The sequence below is a fragment of the Chelonoidis abingdonii genome, chromosome 9, assembly GCF_003597395.2.
Source record: "Chelonoidis abingdonii isolate Lonesome George chromosome 9, CheloAbing_2.0, whole genome shotgun sequence".
Lineage (NCBI taxonomy): Eukaryota > Metazoa > Chordata > Testudines > Testudinidae > Chelonoidis > Chelonoidis abingdonii.
The window spans coordinates 15989435-16008758 of record NC_133777.1 but is presented as its reverse complement, the minus strand read 5'-3'; the positions used below and the strand labels follow the sequence as shown (position 1 = coordinate 16008758).

General features: G+C 40.8%; 1 protein-coding gene across 9 annotated transcripts in view; it reads left to right on the top strand.

The window, feature by feature from the left end:
* Positions 1 to 864: 864 nt before the first annotated feature.
* Positions 865 to 19324, top strand: part of VWA3A (von Willebrand factor A domain containing 3A) — a 78728-nt gene continuing 60268 nt past the window's right edge. For 8 of the 9 annotated variants that reach the window (XM_032802105.2, XM_032802108.2, XM_032802107.2 and 5 more), the window contains exons 1-12: positions 865 to 1294; positions 2211 to 2301; positions 2573 to 2699; positions 5078 to 5202; positions 5278 to 5352; positions 7123 to 7177; positions 8374 to 8472; positions 9980 to 10086; positions 10383 to 10508; positions 13276 to 13384; positions 13843 to 13908; positions 14938 to 15063. In XM_032802105.2, the coding sequence (XP_032657996.1) occupies positions 2237 to 2301; positions 2573 to 2699; positions 5078 to 5202; positions 5278 to 5352; positions 7123 to 7177; positions 8374 to 8472; positions 9980 to 10086; positions 10383 to 10508; positions 13276 to 13384; positions 13843 to 13908; positions 14938 to 15063 (1080 nt within the window). In that variant the 5' untranslated portion in view covers positions 865 to 1294; positions 2211 to 2236. The remainder of the gene's footprint in view (positions 1295 to 2210; positions 2302 to 2572; positions 2700 to 5077; positions 5203 to 5277; positions 5353 to 7122; positions 7178 to 8373; positions 8473 to 9979; positions 10087 to 10382; positions 10509 to 13275; positions 13385 to 13842; positions 13909 to 14937; positions 15064 to 19324) is intronic. The other variant, XM_032802101.2, reaches the window with a different exon arrangement.

The following is a 19324-nucleotide window of genomic DNA, read 5'->3' as shown; positions in this document are numbered from 1 at the left end:
TCACTAGAAACTTTTTTAGTTTCTCTGTTGAGCAGCGTGATTCTCTGAAAGCATTTACAAACCCATTCACCATTTGACTTCTATTGCTGAGCCTCTAGGCATTTAACAACTGGTCCAAAATGCTGGTATTGTGTAACTCCTCTAGACTTAATTCTGCTCCTGCCTTTACTCAAGCAGAACTCTCTTTGGGTTAGTTTCAATGGGCGTTTCTCTTGAGGGACACGCTCAGCTGCAGGATTAGGCGCCCCGACTCCATGGACCGGTCCTGCTGTTTCAGAGCCTCTATGTAAGCATTGCAGCCCATCCCTGGACATGCCCATTCACCAGGAAGCCTGGCTACACTCCAGGCTGCCCTCTGCAAACGGTGCGAAGGATGGAAAAGATGAAGGCAAGAGGTGTCTGCCACTCGCTCATCCGGCCTCGGCGTTAGCGGGCACCTTGCTCCTGGGCGGCGGGAAAAGCTGTGTTGCAGCGCTCTCCTCCCTCAGTTTAGGACACTCTTCAGGCGCTGATGGCCAGGCACCTGCTACTACGGACTGAGCAAACGAAGAGACTTTTCTTCACTTGTATTTTTGTTATCGAGCAAGTTTATCAAAATAAATTGTCTACGACAGGCCTGGCCCCGTCTGCACTGATTGCGAGCCGCGCCTGCTGCAGCCTCCTCCGGAGGCGGCCCTGGACAGCCGCTACCTACCCGCCCCGGCTGGGCTGGGAAGCAACATATCGGGCCCCTATGGGCCCACCCCGGCCGGCTTGCAGCGCCGCAGCCCTGCCCCTCGGACCGTACTACTCCCTGGCATGGGGGGGGGAGGACAGCGAGCCCCTGCCGGGCGGGGAATAGTTCCTCCCGTTTCTGTTAGCGACGCGGCAACACACTGCTGGGCCGGAGGCCGCTGCTCGGCTACCGAGGGCCGGCTGCCCTGCAGTGTCCGGCCGCTCCGGCCGCGTGGAGGATCTTGCAGAAGCCGGGGCGAGCTGAACTCGAACGGGCTCGCGCCTGCCTGCCGAGGTTCAAATGCTTCAGCCCCCTGTGGCTGCGCAGCCCCCGAGTCCCTTCAGAGGCGCCTGGGCTTCCCCGGGCCGGACCCGGCGCCTCTTGAGCGCCCTCCGCTCCCGCTGACTGCGCTGGGCGCTGAGGGTGTCAGGCCCCGGGGCTCGGGTCTTTGCTCAGAAGAAGGAAATGTCAGCTCAGATTTAATGCAGAGAGTCAGTGGCGTGCATGGCTGTAAAATAAGTGACAGTTAAATTGTATGAAGGGTGGTCGCTGTGTAGGTCCCAGGGTAGGAGAGAGAGGGTGAGTAAGGGAATATATTGAATTGGACCAGCACCTGTTGGTGAGAGAGACACAAGCTTCCCATATCATCTTCAGGGCTGGGAAATTTACTCACAGCTAAATACAAGGTGGAACAGAGAGTTTAGCTTAAGTAGTTAACACATTTCAAAGGACTATTCCAGGTGAAGTGGCCCATTAGCACCTGTCCCTGATCATAGGGAAGAAAGGGGCTTAGCTGGTGGGGGGGTTCTTAGTAGGTTATTTTACCCACGAAAGCTTATGCCCAAACAAATCTGTGGTGCTACCGCATTCCTTGTTTTTATAGATTGTTATAATAAGCGTAAGTAGCTACTGGATTTATGGTTTATCAATCTGTTCCATCTTTGTATTAAGTTATGACATTCCGAGTGAGTTTCCCAGACCTGAAGAAGAGCTCTGTGTAAGCTCGAGCGCTTGTCTCTCTCACCAACAGAAGTTGGTCAAATAAAAGATATTACCTCACCCAACTTGTCTCAAATAGTTAAATTGCCATTATTATTGAAGTACACGGGACAGTCCAACCAAAAGATAAACCCAAAGTACACATGGCTAGTGTGCTGCCCAAGGTGTCTGGTGACATACAAGATGTTTTAAAAATTGCATTTGTGCTTCATACTGGCAGGGTACCCTTGGTGAATGACTTTTAGCAGAATGGTTTCCAAGTAAATTATGTAATAATAATAATCAAAGAATGACTTCCACTTTTTTTAATTTTCTTGGTCACAGGCGCTGCATGCAATGTAATTAAGTATATAGTTTCTCTTGATTTGTGTCTATGGGACTATAATTTAGGAAAGTGATATCTTATATCAAGGATTTATATATAGCATTTATATATAGCTTTTATTTTTGCTATTCTAAACTTCCACTCTTTAATGCTATGTCTCTTTTTTAAAAGAAGGTTAAGTCTTTGGTCATAATACAATGGATGCACAAACCAGAAAAATGGCTCAGTTATTGGACAATGATCAGTTCTTGGAAAAAGTAGGGTAAGGATGTTGTTGCAAAATCCTTAGGGGAAATGCTTAAATGGAAATGAAATATACGTCTCTGGTGACACAAACTACATTTTTCGATGCATATGTATATTGGGATACTTAAAATGGAGCATAAGAGTTTTAGTTGTTCAACAGATACCAGAATGTTTAATTCTTATGGGTGATGATGATGAACAGTTTTATAAATGGACTATTTGACAGTGCAACAGCACTCTCAGTGATGCAAACAACTCCCCAGTTTTTGAAATGGCTTATTTTGTAGGGTAAGCATGGGATCTGGCACAGTTCCGGTGAAAGGCCGACCATCCTGGCATGATATTACAATAACAGATTTGGAGCCCGATAATGGATTACTGGTTACACACATCAACCAGACACAAGACCTGCTGGTAAGCAAATATGCAGTAATTTCTCAGATGATGTATACTTGCATTAAATTTATTGAAGGGAGTGTATGAGGAGATAGAAAATTAATGTTCTATCACTATTACCTATGCAATCACAAAAAAAGAACACAGTAATTGTTATCATTAAAGCCACAATAAATATAGGCAAATTTTCTTGAGGAGATCTGTGTACCAGCAGGTATATCTCTTGAGGCTAAGTTGCCTGAGAGCCTGTAAGTAAAGTAAAATTAAAAATGTTTAGATCCATGAACTTTTTGTTCATGTGAAATTTTCATTCCCCCCCTCCCACATCCCCCTGAATTCCCCAACTTTTAAACCAATGAATCAGGCTAAGGAAATTTAAGACTTCCTGTCCTTCTATAAAATACATAATGAACTTCTTCCATGTTGAGCTCTTTATTTTCTATCCCCTCTCTGCCCTCCTATCCATTCTCTATCACCATTAACAAAATCATTAACCTTTCCATCACTCAAGCCCACAATCTTGGTGTTTCCAGGACTCCTTCCTCTCACTTGCCACCCATGTCCAAGCTATGTCTGATTTCTTCTGCCTTTTTTCTCCACAACATCTCTAAAATCTGACCTTCTCTTTCCATCCCTTATTAAAGCTCTCATTGTATCTAATCTTGGTTACTGCAGCATCCTCTTCTCTAACATCCACATCACTCTTCTCAAATCTGTTCAAAGAGCTGCTGTTAAAATTATTTTCTTTGTCCATTTTTCTGATCATGTTATATCCTCACCTCTAAATCCCTCCACTGGTGGTGGTTCTCCCCCCACATGTAAAATTTAAGCTTCTTATCCAATGTTTCAAAGCCATGCATAACTAATTATGTACCTTTTGTCTTGTTTTTAATTGTTCCCGTAGCCCTCTACTCTACCAGCAATGCCAGTTTCACCCACCCATTGTTTAATTTCTTCTGTAAACATCTCCATGCCTTCTTCCACACTATACCCATGCATGGAATGTGCTTGCTCAGCTCATTGACAAGGGCTCTACCCTCTCTGCATTAAAATCCCTCCTAAAGACCCAGTTCTACTGTGATGTTTATAGGGAAATTGGTAGACTTATAAGTACACATTCCAGAAATAATTAAAATGATCTGCCTTTTTAATTTAAAATCCTGTTAACTTTATTGTGGTGACATGGCCAATCGCCACCTTGACCACTCTACTAATTAGTTGTACTCCTTACTCTTACACCCTCTGTTTAGATTGTGAGCTCCTTAAGGCAGGCATCATTACTTCTTCTCTGACTGGAAAATGCCTAGCACATTGTGATACTACTGGAAGCAAACACGTTTTCCATTTTCCTTATTGAGATTTGTACAGATGTGATCATTACCAGCCCTTTGGACTGTCCAGTGTCTGAAATATAGTAGGTTCTTCAGTTAATGGCAGTCTCTGGACCAGCTAGATCAACCATTATAATAATTCTTTTCATTTACATGCTTCTGTTTTTATCAGCTGTTCCTGTGTTGTCTTAAATTCACAAAATAAGATTATTCTGACTGCAGTTTCCACCTACCTTTATGCTCTCTGATGTGCTTTTTCACATGTTGCTGGGTTTATATTGAGAAGGAAATGAGAGCAAATACTATCGAGTATCTAATTTTCTGTATTTTAGGTATCAACTTTCATGAGTATCAGTGCTTTACATCAGCAAATGTATATATTATACACAATAAAATCAGCTCCAGTGTCCTTAATGGTTATTCTCTTTTCCATGTAGCAATAGAACTCTTGCATTTTCCTACCTTTTTGTTGGTTATTTCTTAAAAAATAATAAAGAAAAGAAAGAGAGGAATAGCTTATGGTTCTTTTTGATTCTATGGATAATTAAGCTATTATGAAACAGGAAAATGAAGAGGGACCATGACCTCTAGTGGCATCATGGTGATTTATTTGTTGAATTACATGTACAGTAGATGCTTGTTTGCAGCAACACCTTGTAAGTGCAACAGCTGCTTACCAGCAACATTTCCCTGGAGAACACTTCCCATACTGTGAATTGTTGACACTCCCAATAACAGCAACAGCCGCTTAGGAGCAGCATAGCAAAAGGGCACTAATATGTTGCTACCAATAAGTGTCTAATGTATTATGTTCCAAGAGGAAATAACAGACTATAATGCCTGTTGAAACTGTGTAGCAGGCACCTTCTTTGGTGTCTGCTATAACAGACTCCAGGCAGCGTTCCTTCTGTTCCAGATCCCTACTTGCTGCAAGCAGATTTGTGTCAGTGGTTAAATTACTAAATAATACCTTTTTCCTGCCATCCCTCAGCACTGGCTACATTTGAACAAGATTTGCTGTTTTCTAGCACTATCTTTAACTTTTCTGCTGCTTCTGATCTACAGAGAGTGCAAAAGAGGAAAATGCGATCCAGTGAGATGCAAACCACAGAAGAATGGCTAAGAAACCACAGTTTAGAATCCATGCAATTAACATTAGAAGATCTCCTAAAGAAGGGCAATGTTGTTTTGTGAGTACAATGCCATCCCTTCTTAATCCATCAGTTTGCTTATATTATTCATGTTAAATATATACTTTCTTCTAGGAATGCAAGAAATGCCACAGAACAGATAGAGTTTGATGCCAAAACAGTTGTTAATTTTGAATCCAAGCTGTCTGAGTAAGTATATAATATGTGCTACAGTTTCAGAGTACAAGAGTGATTTCCTTCCTCCCAACTTAGATAGTTGTAAAATGAGTTTTTTTCATATCTGAGGCCATGGCTACACTGGTGCTTTACAGCGCTGCAACTTTCTAGCTCAGGGGTTTGAAAAGATACAGTGCTGTAAAGTGTCAGTATAAACAGTGCCGCAGCACTGGGAGCGCGGCTCCCAGCGCTGCAAGCTAAACCCCATGAGGATGTGGAGTACCTGCAGCGCTGGGAGAGCTCTCTCCCAGCGCTGGCTCTGCGACTACACTCACACTTCAAAGCACTGCCGCAGCAGCGCTCCCGCAGCAACACTTTAAAGTTTTGAGTGTAGCCATACCCTGATGTTGGGCTGGGTCAACCCCGGAGATGCAACAAATGAAACATAAACAGCAACTTTGAAAGCTTCCCACATGCTGCTTTTCTAGTGTACCTCAGTACTGAAAGGCAATCTCAAGGGAATACGGCTTCGCTCAGTGTCCATGAGAACCCCCGGTGGTGGTGGTTTTTGTGATGATACCTGTCAAGTAGGATCTTAACAATCAGCTCATCTCAGATAGTCTCTGAGTATCCATCAGCTGAGTAATGATTTTTGTTTGCTGTTGATCTGGATTTGTTTCAGACTGATGACCTAACAGTGAAAGGCTGATATCGGGCCTGGTATGCTAAAAAAGTGTGTGTATTTTGTGGAGGGAGGAAGAAGCCTTTTTTGAGGTGTGAGCTTTTTCTACATAAACCTCTGCTCTTTTACAGTTTATAATCAACAAGAACAGCAGTTAAGTCACTAAAATTGTGAAACAAACCCCAAAATCAAGGACATTTACATTTAAAGAACAGGTCTGATAAATATGCTTAGTATACTGCAGAATAATATTATAATAATCCTCTCAATCTTCCATAAATACATCTGTCTGCTAGTTCCTAGGTCTACTGCCATGTATCAGATACAGAGACCCAGATTCTTCAGGATGTCCTTTTTCAGGACTCACTATCTGTGTATTATGAATGAGCTGCCTGCAAAGTTTTGGTAAAAAATAATTAAAAATAGGCTTGCAGTCCAAAGAATTAAAGAGCTTTTTCATAAAAATCCCTTCTTTTAACCTTTTCTCAGTTCTAAAACCATGAGCGTGATGTTGAAATGCAAGTTATTTAAAAGTAATTCTGAAACAGTTTGTTCTAGGGCTAGGACAGCAAATGCTAAGTTTCACCCCAATTATAAATCCTTTAAATTTGGTTACATAATTAAAAAAGAGATTTGTAATAGTCACCAAAACATTTTTCAACACTGTTAAATTTGCTCCTTTTGTCCCACAATCTAGAGACTTCTATCATTTTAAAAAAAAATCAGTTTGTACAGTTTGGATTAAATAAATCTCCAGCCAATAAGCTAAATAGATAGGATGAATTGACTTGACTTTTGGCTGAACTTTCCTTTATCCATACACATATCACAGACTTTAGCCAAACACAACTAATTAAAGAGCATTCTGCTGATCTTATTTTTTTTCCAGACAATTAGATATTTAAACAATTAAACAAGTTCAGAGGAAGAAGTATTAAAATAATTAACACTGCAGCCACTAGTGCTGCATCACAATTGAGAACGTTGTAAATAGAATATTTGTAAAAGATGGTTGTGCACCTGATGGAAAACTTGGCCGATGATAAAAACAGATCTGAACTTAATTTGACGTACCATTCAAGAGAATACATTATTGAAATGTGTGCACTGTATTTTGTCAGAGCAATTGAACTTTATCACCAGCGAATTCAGTGGCTGTTGGAGGACAGCAGAAAGGTAATGTTAACTTTTTAATATGCTTTTAAAGGGGAACCTGCATGTGGTGTTAAAGGATAAATTAACTCTTTAATAGTTGTCTAGAATCCCACCCAGAAAGCTTTTTTGTATTTTTCCCATATTGTAACTAGAGCACAATGGAGCAATATTTTGTCTTCTCGATCGATGTTTCATTTAAGATATGTTATGAGCCGTTATTCAGATGGCTGTTTTACTTTTTAAACATATTCCCTAACTTTCTGACTGTTAACTCCAAAAATTATATAAGCAGGGATTGCACACTGGCAGTATCCAAAAAGCTAGCACACTTGACTGGCCTGATGGGTGGGTAGGGTGACCAGATATCCCATTTTTAAAGGGACAGTCCCATTTTGGGGGACTTTTTCTTATATAGGCGCCTATTACCTCCCACCCCTTGTCCAGTTTTTTCACTGTTGCTATCTGATCACCCTAATGGGATACTGTGGAACTGAAAAAGCAGCAAAGAGTTCTGTGGCACGTTATAGACTAACAAACATATTGGAGCATGAGCTATTGTGGGTGAATACCCACTTTGTCAGATGCATGTAGTGGAAATTTCCAGAGGCAGGTATAAATATGCAAGCAAGCAAGCTAGAGATAACGAGGTTAGTTCAATCAGGGAGGATGAGGCCCTGTTCTAGCAGTTGAGGTGTGAAAACCAAGGGAGGAGAAACTGGTTTTGTAGTTGGCAAGCCATTCACAGTCTTTGTTTAATCCTGAGTTGATGGTGTCAAATTTGCAGATGAACTGAAGCTCAGCAGTTTCTCTTTGAAGTCTGGTCCTGAAGTTTTTTTGCTGCAGGATGCCTACCTTTAAATTTGCTATTGTGTGTCCAGGGAGACTGAAGTGTTCTCCTACAGGTTTTTGTATATTGCCATTCCTAATATCTGATTTGTGTCCATTTTAAAATGAGTATCCCTTCATTTTCTCAAGTAACAAACATGTCATCTTCGGGTAGAGGTAGTATTGCCCAGTCAGAACAGAAGCTAGAATTCAAAACTCCTATCTCTTTCTCTTTGCTCTGTCCTTGTCTCTTTTTTTTTTTTATGCTTAAAAAGTAACAGTGACAACAAATATGTAATATTTTAAATGAAAATGGCAGCATAAAGAGGTACATACTGAAATTTAAAGTTAGATCAGCACAAAATATTTAAATGAACATTTCATATGTTTAGGTGTTCGGCCTTATAAAAGGGAACAAAGTTGGACTCCTGGTTGATGTATCTGATATAAGTTGCGGACCTCGACTATTTGAGTTCCAGAAAGACCTTTTGGTAAATAATTCTGAAAGAGACTCTGACTCTTAAAGTAAGTTAAATGAGACTCTCTGAGTGCAGGGGAGAAAGTAAGGGTATTAATCTCTTGTTTACATATTGCTCTAAGTATGAACAGTTAATTTTCTGGAGATGTATAGATTTACCTTAATCACTTTTAAAGTGTAAATTATTTGTTTTAATATCCACATTCAAAAATTTTAAGCATCTGCCACAATAATAAAAATCGAAGACCTGACTTCAAATATTAATCAGCCTCAGACATATGTGCTTCCAAAGCATCTGCTACAGCAGCGGTTCTCAACCAGAGGTCCGGGAGCCTCTAGGGGGCCGCCAAGCAGGGCTAGTGTTAGACTTCCTGGGGCCAAGGTCAGAAAGCTGAAGCCTCGCAGTGTAGGGCTGAAGCCCAAGGCTCCCAGACCTGCCATCTGGAGCTGAAGCTGAAGCCTGAGCAACTTAGCTTTGTCGAGACCCCTGTGGCATGTGGATCTGGGGCAGTTGCCCTGCTTGCTACCGCCTAATCCTGGCCCTGGCTTTAATATGTAGAAAAACAGTTGTTGTGACACTGGTGGACTGTGGAGTTTTTAAACATGTTGGGGGGAGGCCTCAGAAAGAAAAAGGTTGAGAACTCCTGTGCTAGAGTAATGTACATAATAGAAATAAAGTTCATAGTACCTGAGAGCCAAGTTGTACATTCAGTACTATGGCTATAAAGAATAGGATGCAGTTGTGCTTATGCACTTCAATGCAGTAAAGTGTGCTTTTTGTTGGGTCAGGACCTTGCTGACTTACAGTCTCTTCTCCAACTTCCAAAAGAAACAGAATTGTGTTTTTCTGCTGTTCTTTATTTTTACAAAGTGTTTCTAGTGGGAATTATTAAAGGTAGACACTATAATGTCACAATAACAATTCTATTTTCTGTTTTTGAAGTTTTCTCTGTACAATCTTTCTTCATATACCAGTGAAGGTTACTTAAAATTGATTGGCACCTACTTCTTTGTTAATTCATGCAGCATAATTAAAGGTACTTCAAGAAAATTGTTACACTCTCCGGTTGACAGGGGCCTAGAATGCCCTAACTAAGGGATAGCCCTAGAAGTGAAAGCTACTTTTATCTGACAACTTATCATAGCTGCTTCATTCTTTTTCAGTTGCTCATATGATCACAGCTTAATAGGTGCTTTCTGAATCAATAGCATTTTCTCTCTCATTTGCCTGCCTATTAAAGGGTGTTGGTGAAATTAACACAGTATATATTTTCCTCATTTAACTGACTGAATGGGACTACTACATCAGCATGGTGCACAAGGACTAGGTTAAGTTGCTGTATCTCAGTATGCCAGACTAAAACTAAATATGTGTCACTTCAGTTCTGAGCCTAGTTTTCCTCTATTATAGCTCAGAATACTACTGTCTGAACTGACATTAGCAAATCTCAATTTTTTTTCTTGTACTTGATAACTCCAGTGATAGCAGGGATATTAACTCATTAACATTTTTTATTAAGTGTCTAATAGATGAACAGCTGTGTTATAAGAAGCAGTTATATTTCCTTTCCTTTGGTACTGAGATTTCATCTCTGTGGGAGAATCCAACAAACATCAACATGCGCATGTAAGTATGTTTCCTAGTTTATAACAATGGGTTTTCAAACACTGCCTCCTTTTAATTAGGAGCAGTTTTGTTCTTTTAATGAATTGTAGCTGTAGTTTTGTGCCTTCAGTGATTTTCCAGAAAAAATACAGAAATGAATTGTGCGTGCAATGCAAGTGAGTCTGCTCATTCATACAGGTAAATCACACAGGAGATCTTAGCCATCAGCCAGGGGGTATGTGATCTTGATGCTGAATAAAAAAGGCCATATACTGTTTAAGTGTAAAATAACTTTTTTTAATTTTCTGTCTTCCTAGCCTAGATGAAGCAAGACAGTGGGTGCAGGAGCTTCAACCCAGTGGAGGTTGCAATTTGCTGAAAGCTTTAAAGAAGGTCCTTACAATGAGGGAACTGAATTCATTGGTTCTTATTGTAGGAAGCTGGTAGGTCCATTATCTAAACTGGCAATAACCATTAACTTGCATTCAGAATTAAATGCTTCAGACTTAATACTTTCCACCTAATTGTAAATTAGGCTAGATTTTTATCTTTTAAAGAGATATTATTGACATCCCCCTTTCTTCAGTTCTTCCCTTATTTACGTGTGCTATTTTTTCTATTTTAACCCTTATTACTTGCTAATCCTCTCCATAACAATATGAAAATAGTTTTCACTTCCAAATTTGTCCTCTTGTTGACGAATAGAATGTCTAACACTGGTATTATGTCAATAAAAATCCATCAGCATCACTGAGGATTTCAGTGGGAATGTGCATGGCTCTGGAATTACTCATTGACTTCTGTAAAGTAGTATTGTGTGTTCATACTAATCTGCTTTCTGTGATCATGAGCAGCGGAGCTGATGGAATGGTTTAAAAATAGAATCCATAATGCTTTGGCCAGCAGAGCTAGTATTGAGTTGGCACAAATTTTGGACTTAAATTCCGCAGACCGTGGTGTTTATTTTAAAGTTTGCACAATTTAAATGAATGAATACAAGAAAAGGATAATATATAAAGGACTCTGAGTGGATAGGTAACCAACGTGGACTAATTCCATTATATTTACCTATTAAATTTATTTTAAATGTTCATTGAGGAGACTGTTGGCTTTGCTAAAGTGACATTTGGGATAGTCAGGATCCAAATTCCATTTTGACTGAACCTCCAACACTTAGGAGATTCGAAGAAAGGTTTCCAGATTTGGCTCAGGTCTGATTTATTTTGGTTTTGCAGTAGTCTCACAACAGCAGAGAAGGAGTTAAGGAGAACTTGTGGGCCCAGCTAGCCCTATCCTGCTATGCCAGTGCCAGTGCCAAGCCTGGAGGGGAGTTAAAAGGAGAGAGCCTGGCACAGTTCAGGCTTGACTGGCAAGGAAAGAAGATGGAGCTCTCTGCCTGAAGGGAGATTTGCCTGCAGAGTTGCATAGAGCGGGGCCTGCCCATTGGAGCAGCAGCTGGGAGGAGAAGTTAGACTCTAGGGAGCGAACCACACACGAGTAAGAGACTGTTTAGCAATCAAACCCAAAGGAAAGGGCCTGGACACCCCAGGGAAAGAATGGCGGATGGCCCAATGTTGAGTTGGATTTGCTTTTTGTTTAAGAACATTTTGGAGCTATACCTCTCCCACTCCCAACCCTCCCCCGGAAGGGCATAGGACTGAAGGGATAGTTAGCCAGTGGGCCAAAGCCTGCCTCGGGGTGCCTGGAAGTTCCACAGTGGGGTGCTCCCCCAACCACAGCCGTACACACAATCAGAGTTATGGTTGCGCTGTAATTCTCTGTTTTACAGGGTGTGCATCTCAGTGTCTTGCCATTTTTAAAACTCTTTTTTTCTAAACATGTTATGGAGAATTTGAACCAGTGGTCAGCCACTAATTCATATGTGTATGGAATGATGATGATTTTTAGGAAATTTGAAGAAACTGTAGTACTGGAAAAGCCTGATTCCTTCCCTGTCCCCCATCCCCAACACACACACAGTACATACACGTTTCTCCCTGCTGGTGCTTGAGCAGGAACATTATGACATCAGCCATGCATCACTCTCTCACTCCAGTTTATTTGGGTTGTCATGACAATGGCTGTCTTGGATAACTGGTTTACCTCAGACTCCCATAATATTCTTACAAAGAAGAGTCCCAGGAGGAGTTGTAAGTAAAGCAGACTGAGTTTGGATACACTTCTGGTGTTCCCCTTTCTGGGGAAAGTTGTACTATTTCTTCTCTTACTGCTTGTTCCATTCCTCAGAAAGGGTTATATGAAAACAAGATGCAAAGTTCAGCTCCTTTTCACGTAGATTATTTATCTGCTTATAAATTGGGGGGCTGGAGGTGGCTTTCTGAATGTTTACCTTTAAAAAAGGGAGAAATTGTAGCTGAGAGTCCCTAATCAGTTTTCTGGTACAATTTAGAAGTTTTAGTAAAATTGAAGTTGTATTTAAAAAAAGTTAAGTTTGAATACAGTTTAATTAAACTACTTTCAGTGTCAACATGCTATTGAGTGGTGAAATATGGAGCTTCACAATGATGGTTAGCAATAAAAATGGTAGTCTGAGGTAAACTCACTGAAGGCAACCTATGTGTAAGCGCTTTATTAATTAAATAGCACAGATATAAAAGATTTTATTTCTATTAAAGAACTAAGGAAATTCAAAGACAAAAAAAATCATTTAAAGTTGCTCTAATAAATTAAACTACAGAAAATTAGGAAATACAAAGTTAAGGCTTAAGAACATTAAAAGTTTGCAAAGTCAAGCACTCTCAAATTAGGAAATGCCAGAATGAACATTGCCCAGGCATACCCAATTTGGACCCTTTGTGTATATGCATTATGATACAGCCTTTAATTACATGTGGAAGTGAATACATGTGAAAAGTTTGTTGTATGTGGCTTGCCCAGCATCACACAGGAACTTGTAAACCAAGCATATTTGATCCAGAAGTCATTACAGACAAATATGGAATCCTATGAAACTATTTTAGAACTTGCTTTTCAGAGTAGAACCACACTAGAGGAACTGTTGAAAAGGGAGCAGATACACAAATATATGAAAAGTTACAAAATGGCAGCTACCCCTTTTTGGCTAATGCTTAAACTATATTCCTGCAATTTGATATTTCTCCTCCACCCCTGCCACATGCACATCAGTTTTATCAGCATGACCTTTTCTACTCTTTGGTTGATGGAATTGTGGATGTCATTTTTCATCAGCCCTGATCAGTCTTCGGAAATATTGTGTGACTATATTCAGCAATGTACCTTGGGGAGAAAGCTGCTGATACACACCATTACATATGAGTGTAGCAGTCATGTTCCTCCTGTAAGTAATCATTCTTTGTATGTGTCTTAAAAATGACCTGTCATTTGTTTCCTTTTAAGCTGTAGTTAAGATATTTTGTACATTAACAGATTTACAGAAGTGTTAAGTTAAATATTTGAAAACATATTGTGGGACCTCAATCTCTAGTAGTGAGTTCTGTGAAATATTTCCCCTTTAGAAGGAAGAGGTTTAACTGTGGCATTTTAATACAGAGGTGAAGCCTGTCTGTGACCAATCTTGTCACCTGTTATCAGTCTCTTCAAGCTATGTTAGTTGTTTTCCTATTCCTAAGTGTAACAGCCTAGAAAAGATTACAGCATCTTGAAATTGTTTGCAGCCCTTGCTACACACAGCTAAGGGTGCTACTCTGTTCATTTTAGAGAACCGATTAGCACAAGAAATCCTGTACATTGGGATGCCCAACTCTTAAGTAACTTTTCTTCTCTTCATATATGTAGGCTGTTTTAAAGAACCTTGCGGAAGTTGTTGGAGGCCGTTATCACTGCTATTCTTCAAAGAGTGAGGTAGGTTTAGGCTAGCAGTACACAGAACAAGTTTTTCTTTTGTTTGTTTGATTTGTTTGTTTATTTTCATGCAGTCACTCTTGGTGAAATAGGTTCTCATCTTTGTAGCAATTTATAGTAAAAAGAATTGGTAACTAAGGTCTTTGTTCAGGAAAGCACTTAAGAGCTTGCTTAAAATTAAATATATTCCTAAATGCTTTCAAGAATCAGGAATGCTCTCCTAAGGGTGCAGAAGACTTCTGTAGATATAATGGGACCAGGAACAGGGTTGCGGCTGCAGGGGGAATGACACCGACAGGGATAAGGGGGCCAAGGCTGGAGCTGCAGCTGGGGGTGGGTCTGGGGCCGGACCACAATGGGGCCTGGCAGTGGGGTCCAAGGCTGGGGACAGGGCCAGAGCAGAGCTAGGGGCGAAGCGGGGCTGGGTGGCGCTCCCTCCCTGCCCCCTGGGGATTGTACTGGCCCTGCTGTGCCCCATGAACATTCTTCTGTGCCACCCTACAAGGGCACACTCCACTGATTGAGGCTCACTGGTCTAACTTCTAAGCAGCATGAAAACTATGGACTTTATCATTGAAGACTAATTCAAATATTTCATGTTCACTAAATAATGGGAGAAAGTTCTGTACACAATCTTAATAGATACAACTACATTTATTCTGTTCTGCAAGGCAGCATCATTGGTAATGCCATAAAATAACTGATAAACCAGTGTCAAAAGAGCTGGCATTTTGCTTGATGTTTTACTATGAAGCACAGAGAGACAAGGTGGATGAGGTAATATCTTTTATTGGACTAACTTCTGTTAGTGAGAGAGACAAGTTTTCAAGCCACACAGAGCTGAAGAAGAGCTCTGTGCATCTCAGAAGCTTGTCTCTCTCACCAACAGAAGTTGGTCCAATAAAAGATATTACCTTACCCATATTGTCTCTAAAAACTTGGGACTGACACAGCTACAACTACACTGAATACAACATAGGAATTATAGACTCCTTTTGACCATTTTTTCCTCCTCTTGTTGCATAACAGAATTATGATAGTAGTGATGTTTATCTGCTACTTTGTGAATCCCAAAAAGCTAAGAACATTCTCAGCAGCATCAAAGAAACTTTCCAGGGAAGGATTGGTGATTCAGTTATTGGTAGAGTACAAGATGTAAGTACAGTATTTGTTTTGTTTTCAGGTAATCTTTGTATAGCACAGACATGCAGAACTCTGTATTAATTATCAGAATAGGGAAAACATACTATACTAACAGAACACAATGATAAATTTAAATGCTATTTACTAGCTGTACCTTGTAAGATCAGATAAATACTAACAAATGATAAGAGAAAGCTTTGAATGGCTCCTCAATGGATTCATTCTAGGTACAATTATTTTGGTAAACTGAAATGCTTACCAAAAAAGAGAGCAGCAGGGAAAATATTTTTTTAAACATAGGGTGTGGCCATAATGGACACCAAAACAAATGCTGGCCTACCTGAAAGCTCGCCTCATTCATTAACTTTTATTTCCATTTCCAACCTCCCCATGCCCTTGGTGAAGTTGGGAAAAAGAAAAAGGATATTTTCCTGTGCCTTTCTCTCCTTCTGTAAAGCACCTGAAGAATTTTCTGCACTGCTTTATTCAGATGGAAATGCCGCTTTATCACATCTTTCTGTTGGCTTTGATTTGCGTAGAAGGAGCTATGTTGTGTTTTATTCCACATCTTTTTCTTTACCACGTACACCAGCCATCATGTACTTGCTGGGGGCTTGACAACCTAGAAACAGTTTAATAACTCATCTGTGCTTACCAACCTTAATGTAAACGAGCTTAGCTCTCTCTTTTTTTAAATTTAGATGCATAGAAGATTTAAAAAAAAAAAAATAATAAGCTTTTCTGTCTCTCAGGTAAAAGGGGCAATGCTGTGCAAGTGATTGGGTCCTCTCCTCCAGGGGATTTGGAGGCAGTTAAAGAGGACTTCCACCAGGTGTCAGTAGGACTTTCTCATGGACTCTAGAGATGCCTGTCTCTAAGGCAAGGGAAAACACCAGCTGATAGGAGCTTCTGCTTGCATTTCTTTCTCTAGATATGTTTAACATCTCCCAGAATAGGATTTTTGACAAAATTTAACTCCCTCCTTTGTAAGGAGATAACACTTGAGCATTTTATGGGCATAATAAGAGTTATGACAGCACTAGGGCATAGCAACTGCGGTACATATTTCTGCCAGCTCTGTAATTACCAAGTGGAAACAAACCCACACTGTAGTATCTTTGAAGGCCATGCTTCTACAAACTAGTTCCAGTGTCAGTCCAGAAACTTGTTGGCCAGACAAGCTTCATCAGGGAACCATCTGCATGATCTGTTCTCCATAAGTTCTAGTGTGCTCTGTAAAATTAGGATATTTATCCCTTTTTGAAAATTTATTTATATGTAATCCTTCTGCCAGTCAAAACCAGCTGCAGCCAAGGCCAGGTTCAATATCTAGGGGTTCCTTTCCATCAATACAAAACAGAACCAGCTCGAGCTGCCACCCAGTAACCTGGGAAAATTACACACCACTGAGAGGCAATACTTTACCACTCACAAACACAGAATCTGAGTATAGAAAAGAAACTCCTAATAAAGGAGGAAAGTTAACTTGGCATTAATTTGGGAAAACACTGCAAACAGGGTTCACAAACGTACACCATGTGCAAAAGACCCACCGCAAGTAAGTTGAGCAATGTCCTTTTCCCCTCAGGTTCTTAAGTCCAGCAACCCAAAAGTCCCTTTAATGTGCCCGTCCCTTCTCTGCATCCCTCTCACAGTTGCTGTCCTTGGTCAGTGCAGACCCAGGGTTCAGAGGTGCATCTGCACAGTTTACCTCCCACCCCGGATGAAGGTAAGGAGGCACCTTGCTTGCTCATCTGCCCGAGCACTCACCCACTGCCCCTCTCCACCAGCCACCCTGCTGGACACTTGCTCTGCTCACCACCTCACCAACCACTTGTTCATTTGCTGACTGTCAGTCACCTTCTGCTATCACCTGCCTCTCTGCTCTGACCTCTGCAAATCAGTTTCTTAGTGTTTTTCAGCTCTTTGCAGGCTGGGCAGAAACACTGCCCCATCTCAAGTGATTTCAACTCTGGGGAAAAAACACAGTCCCAGCACAACTGATTTCAGCTCTGATTGAGCATTTAAAATAAGAAAAGAAGCTCCTAATGAAGTCTATTTAGCTTTCTTTGAACAGCGGGGAGGAACAGGTCAAACCATTCTGGGGACTCCTAGGGAGAGTCTACACACCACCTGGCTGGGACACCTGTCCCCAGCCCTCCCTCTTACTTTCACAGGGTTCCAGCATTCGAGCCCCTGGCCTAATGAGGTCCTTTCAGCTGAGGGTGACCCCTCTCATTTGGGACAGCTTAAACATTGTGTATTCCTACAGTAATTACATTGGTGACAGCATTTCACTACCCCTGCATTCAGTATTAGTGTGATTTGTAACCCCACACCAGCCAAAGTTGATTACTTTGAGCAAAACACCACTCTAATTGCTGGATATCTCAGCAGAGCAGGAAAAACTGTGTTTACATAAACACACACAAAGTCTCTCCCCCTCCCAGCTCGCTGACAGGGAAGCACTCATTCAGGCCCTACTTTTTATATTTCTGTGTGTGTGTATTTCAGATAACACCTAGGAGCCCCTATCCTGGATCAGGGCCCCACTGAGGCTGTTGAGCTTAAACTGACAGCTGAATGTCCACAAAGGAAATGTTAGAAAGGCTGAGATTTTAATTTGGATAGAAGAAAACAGTAGAAAGGTAGATCTGTGTTTGTTCAGCATTGAGGAGATAGTTGCAGAGGTGTTTTATTAATGTGATTATCCAGAGATAAATTGGAGAGGGAGATAAGAAAGGGGATCCAGGACAGAGCCCTTTAGGACCCCACAGAAAGTTTGAAGGGGAAGGATGAGGAGGATTTGCCAGATGAGACACTGGAAAAGCAATTGGAGAGGTAGGAGGAGAACCAGGAGAGAACAGAGTCAAAAAAGCTGAAGGAGGATAAAACTTCAAGAGAAAAAAGCATGGGTTAAAGTAAGCTGACAGATTGAGGAGGATGAGTATGAGGTATTGGTCTTGAGCTCTGGCCCGGAAGAGGTCACTAGAGACTTTTTGTTGAGAGACTGATCAGAGGAGTGCAAGGGGCAGTAGCCAGACTGGAGAGGGTCCAGGATGGAGTTAGAGGAGAGGAACTCTAGAAAGAAGTTGCAGACAATGCATTCAGTGAGCTTAGAGATGGAAAAGAGAAGGAGGGCTAGTTGGAGAGGCAAGTGGGGGTCAAGGGAGGTTGATGAGAGAAAATACATATTTCTGTTGCAAAGGGAATAAACTTAACCTAAATTAAACCAAAAGCCTACTTCTTTTCTGTAGTATAAATAAATGCATGGAGACTCGGTTTAAGTGAAATGATGTACTTTGTTTGCAAGAAAGTATTATCTGGGTATGTTTTTTAACCACAACCATTTCTATTTGACCAAAGAGTGTCAGATGTAGCGGCAGTGGAAACACATCTCAACATAGTTGAGAGGAAATCACTGGTCAGCAGCCAGAGGAGAAAATAATGTTGAGAAATTTAACTGTAATTTTGTTTCAATTTTTATAGAACAGTAACATTTTAATAAGCATACGGGGGCAAAACTCTCTCTCACAGAGAACAAATCCAAATGGCTCTCTATTGTTGTAGAATTGGCCAGCAGGCACGCTGGTCCTTGGACTGACATCTGGTCTATTTTGAAGAAGCATGACTTTCTACACCACTGCACAGTGAGGGGCACTACTTCTGCTCCTTTTATATATTTTGTACAACCCTTGATAGTTATGGAGTTGTTAGAACATGTAGAACAGTTTTTTGAGCCCTAGTGCTGCAGTAATAATATGCAATCCCATTGAAGTCCACAGGTTTGCAAAGTGTCTAACACAATGTATGCAGTGGAATGCTGTACTCCAAAAGCTATTTTAAAAGGGATTATTGGAAATATTATCTGTGTTCAAAATATTTTACAGCATTCTGCCAGTTTTTAGTTAGCTGGGCAACTGGTGCCTCACATTTTAGCATATGTAAAACTGCTGTGGCAAAATTCTCTTGATACATTAAAGAATTGATCTCAAATCAACAAGATTAAATTCAATAAAGACAAGTGCTACGTTTAGGAAGGAAAAGTCGATACACAAATACAAACTGGGGAAAAAACTGGCTTGGCCGTAGTAATGCTGAAAAGGATCTGGGGGTTGTAGTGGATCACAAATTGAACATGAGCCAGCAATGTGATGCAGTTGTGAAAAAGGCTGTTGATATTCTGGAGTCTATTAACAGGAGCATTGTGCGTAAGACACAAGAGGTAAATGCACCACTTGTACTCCGCACTGGTGAGGCCTTAGCTGGAGTA